The sequence below is a fragment of the Notothenia coriiceps genome, unplaced genomic scaffold (genome assembly GCF_000735185.1).
Source record: "Notothenia coriiceps isolate Sejong01 unplaced genomic scaffold, NC01 NC01_scaffold00017357, whole genome shotgun sequence".
Classification (NCBI taxonomy): Eukaryota; Metazoa; Chordata; class Actinopteri; order Perciformes; family Nototheniidae; genus Notothenia; species Notothenia coriiceps.
Genome location: NW_011350058.1, coordinates 1 through 4,585, shown reverse-complemented (window position 1 = coordinate 4,585; position 4,585 = coordinate 1). Strand labels below are relative to the sequence as shown.

General features: G+C 45.9%; 1 protein-coding gene across 1 annotated transcript; it reads left to right on the top strand.

Moving 5' to 3' along the window:
- Nucleotides 1-540: 540 nt before the first annotated feature.
- Nucleotides 541-4,219, top strand: LOC104950276 (FK506-binding protein 5-like; the record flags this gene model as incomplete). The annotated part of the gene is made up of 4 exons (XM_010776768.1): nt 541-670; nt 769-1,073; nt 1,223-3,151; nt 3,929-4,219. Coding segments are annotated over 4 exons (2,655 nt in total), but the record flags the coding sequence as incomplete, so codon positions are not given.
- Nucleotides 4,220-4,585: the final 366 nt, after the last annotated feature.

Below are 4,585 nucleotides of genomic sequence, written 5' to 3'. Positions count from 1 at the left end.
AGAGCCTACAGCATGTGTGTGTGTGTGCGCGCGTGCTTCCTGCCCGACATTACCTTACGGCTGCGCCACGTCAAAAATAGGATTCATCCTAATTTTACTGTGCGGAGCGCATAAAGCAGACCCTTCGCGCGATAGCGAGGAGTAGAGCGGGGGATCGCAGATGCCGCCGTGCTGGCGGAAGGGATTAAAAAAAATTAAACCTAAATGGCTCGCGAATTATACTTTGGCGGCCGTTAATATGCCTGGGCGGCAAGTAAAGTCTATGTGTGGGAAACCCTGCTATCTACCAGTTCTTATGCAACTCGCAAATAAGTAAGTCTGTCTGTCTGTCTGTCTGTCTGTCTCTCTCTCTCTGTCTGTTGGTGCGCAAATGTGCCTTTTTTCAAATGATCCGGTGCTCCTTTTTTGGCGTCGGGTGCGCATTTGCACCAGTTATGTGCAGCCCTGTCCATAGTATTGAATGTATGTAAGTCGCTTTGGATAAAAGCGTCTAACAAATGTCATGTAATGATGTATTTAGGTTTTTAATAAAAATGTTCTTCTCCCAGTGAGTCAGCGGGTGAGGCTGATGAGGAGGTGCAGGATGCTGCTGAAGCTCCTCCAGTGTTCACCAGCCAAAAATCTTCTGCTTCTGTGACGTCGACGGAGCCAACAGGCACAGACTCCCAATGTGAGGACGACACATGCAAATGAACACTGACTATTGCTGTACTGCTTTACACATTTCCTCACACACCTGCACTTCTCTGCTCTCTCATTTTCTACTAGCTGTTGTGAGTTTGAATGTTAGTGAAGAGCTTTCTAGCGCCTTGTCAGAGGAAGAAGAAGAAGAAGAAGAAGAAGAGGAGGAGTCTGATCAGGAGGAGGAAGAGGAGGAGGAGGAAGAAGAGGAAGAGGAAGAGGACTCTGGTAGTGAGGTGGAGATCATTGAGGAGGTCCAGGGTAATGGGAGGCTGCCACCGCTCCAACCCACTTCAGTCTTTGTACAACAAGAACACACAAACTTCCTGCCAAGTCTGTCGGAACAGGAGGCTGCGCAGTTCTCTCTGATCGAGCCCGGTGCAGAGATAAAGGTAACACTTTATTAGGCATTTACTCAATTAGTCGTGATAAAATATTTAATTGATCACTGTCCAGACCTCTGCTAAGGCCAAACTGTTTATTTTGTTTTGCAGAGGTTAGAAATCAAGAAATAACTTGCTGTGTGTTTATTCCGCTACAGATGTTAGAGGAGGACATGGAGGGTGAGGTGGTGATGGTGAGACTCGGTGAAGATGAAGGATTAGATGTTGTTGAGGACGAAGAGCAAGGAACATCATACATGGAGCTCAAACCCTCGACCACTCTCCTCGTACCACTGGAGCTTGTGGGGGGGCAAGGCCTGGTCGATGGCTCTCAGCTGTGTCTTCCTGGGCTTCAGCAGACCCTTGTGCCAGATGAGCCGAGGACCGAAGCTAACGGCAGCTTCTCTCTGATGCTGGATATGGACGATGATTCAGACACGCTGCCAATGGAGAACGATCTGCAGTGCTCTGACCCTCCCTCCCTGTCTCCAGCAGTGGAGGCTCTTGACAAACCTGAGGTCATTATTTTGGACACAGATGATCAGGATCCTCCTGGGTCTGGAGAAATCTCTGAAGAGGACCAGGGCAAAGAGGTGGATACTTTAGATGGCATTGAGCTAGATGAGACGACAGAGTCAGAACTTGCTGACCTACAAACTGAAAACACCGCGGAAAACCTTGAGACAGAAGATGCTGAAGTACAGAGTGATGAAGAGGTAGTAATGGTGGTTGAAGATCATGAAACTGCAGGCCTTTCAATGTCAGAACCAGATCCAGTGGGAGAATCTTCAGCAGAAATGCTAGTTGAAGATCAGGAACAGGAAGGACGCTCAGTCTCTGGGCCAAGTCCAGTGGGAGAACTTCCAGCACAAATGCTGGCTGAAGATAATGAACCCGAAAGTCTTTCCGACTCTGGACCAATTCCAGTGGAAGAGCCTACAGCAGGAATACTGGCTGCTGAAGAAGATCAAGAACCTGAAGTCATTTCATTGTCTGAACCAAGTCCAGTGGAAGAACCCACAGCAGAAATACTGGCTGCTGAAGAAGATCAAGAACCCGAAGTCATTTCATTGTCTGAACCAAGTCCAGTGGAGGAGCCTACAGCAGAAATACTGGTTGAAGAAGATCAAGAACCTGAAGTCCTTCCGTTGTCTGAACCAAGTCCAGTGGAGGAGCCCTCAGCAGAAATGCCTGCTGAAGAAGATCAAGAACCTGAAAGTCTTTCCGACTCAGAACCGAATGTACTGGAAGTCATCCCACCAGTTGTGGAGGACAAAGACTCAATGGCAGAGCAAAATGCTAATCGGGAGATGGGAGAGGAGAAGGAAGAACCAGCATCTGCAGGAGTTGTGATCTCAAATAGCCAGCCAGAGGAACAGCCTGTGCTCGAGGCCCCATCTTCCCAGAGGAAAAAGAAGGCTCCTTCCACGCCAACACGGAGGACAACAAGAGGGAGGACGATTGCCTTTACCGTTCCCCTCCAAGAGGAAGCAGAGGAGGAACTAGCCAGCACCCAGTTTCCTGCGTCTCCTAGTCGTAAAAGTAACCAGAGCAAAGCCCAATTTACCACACCTCGAAGAAGTTCTCGTAACGCTAAGCCAGAGCCTCCAAAAGAAGATGTTAAAGAGGAGATCGCCATGGATACTGACAAAACAACGACTTCACCAGCCAGACGTCGGGTTTCCCAGAAGGCCACCTCAATAAGGAACAGCAAAAAGATCGAAAGTGGTGATGAGGAGGAAATAGAAGACGTCACAGATGCTAAAGTTTATCGGCGAACAAGCTCCAAGACTCCGACACCGGCCAAACGCAGGACCACTCGGGTAAACACTCCAACGAGGTCCAGCAGAAGGATATTGAGTAGCAGTGAGGTGGAGTCGGCAACATTGGAGATCTTGGAAGAACAGAAGGAACCGGTGGAGGTCTTTGCAACTCCGGCCAAACGCAACTCCAGGAAAAGCAAGACGACATCATCAGAAATGCAGACGGCACTGCTGGAGGAGGAGGAGGAAGATGTAAAAAGATCTTCCAGTCTTGGCAGGGCGACCCGACAGTCCAACCGCATTACCCTGAGCGTTTATCCACAAGTAAGTTATTCAAACCGGTTCTTTCTTGTGTATGCCAGTTGTTGATGTAAAATAAGCTGAACGCTGTTTGAATGCTTTGAATGTTTCATCTTCACCATGATGTTTATAGATGTTAACATTTTTCTTTATGTTGAACCATCGGCTGAATTTTCCCTTAAATTCACTTAAAGGTCACCTATTATGCAAAATCCACTTTTTCATGTCTTTTATACATAAACATGTTTCCCCTCTGTGTAAAAAGATTCGCTCACTTGTTGTCCTGATCCATTTATATAAAAACCTGTCTAAAAATGAGCTGATTAGATTTTGGCCACTTTATGATGTAATAACGATTTTTTGGCTTGTGTAACCATTAGCCAATCAGCAACCAAGATAACCCCCCCTTATCACCTGAATCTCCTCCTAGAGCACCATTGAGTTCTTTTTAACCAAATATCTCTCAGAGGGGTGTGGGGAGTGGCTCCTTATTTTCATCTAAAGTAACAGACAGAGAATCAGCACTTTTGAAACAGGGCTGAAACAGAGGGGATTATGGGATGCTGCAATGATCTGTTTGGTGTTTGGAGCCAAACACTTCAGAGACATGTTTTGTATACATCTGAGACATATAATGTATTGATGAAAAACGGTATGATAGGGTACCTTTTTAAGATGCATCTTTCCATAAAATAAGTGTTACCTCATAATTCACATTTCAGTTTCGAATTCACCTTTGTTTTTGTTCATTATTCCATGTTGCATGTTTATTAACACTAGCCATCCTCACTTCACGCTCAGGTGAAACTGGTTCCTCTATTTATTCCTCAGAGTTCAAGGAAGACGATAAGAGAGACGATTACTGATAATATCAAAGAAAGTGGAGATCTACTGGAGCCTGAAGTAAACAGCAAAACTAGTCGCTCCAACTCTCGTCGATCTACAAGAACCAAGCTCTGGGATTACCCAGAGGAAGACCATCCCTTACTGGACTCCCCTCTGGAGGTGTATTCAGAGACGCCTGTGGCAGACGCCCTCCTCAAGAGACTGCAGGATGAGAAGGAGAAGCAGGAAGGTATGTGTGAGGATACAGTTAGACCCTCCAGAAAAACGCGGACAAAAATCCTTGATTATGCGATTAAACATGCGGGGGTTTTATGTGATTTTATGCGGTGAAATTGCGGGAAGTTGCGAAATATGCGGAAAGTTGGCGAAATATGCTAAATATGCGGGGGAAAAGAAAAACAATTTTTTAAAATATTGGGCTTTCTTATTTATTCTCTCTCACACACAACCTGCCACTAACGTTAAACCCCTTTACTATTCAATTAAACACATTCAATGTTTATTTATTGTAAAAGCAATTGGGCTATTTTTAATCTCACACACACACACACACCCCACACCCACACACACACACCACACACACACACACCTTACTTACGTTCGTTCGTTACT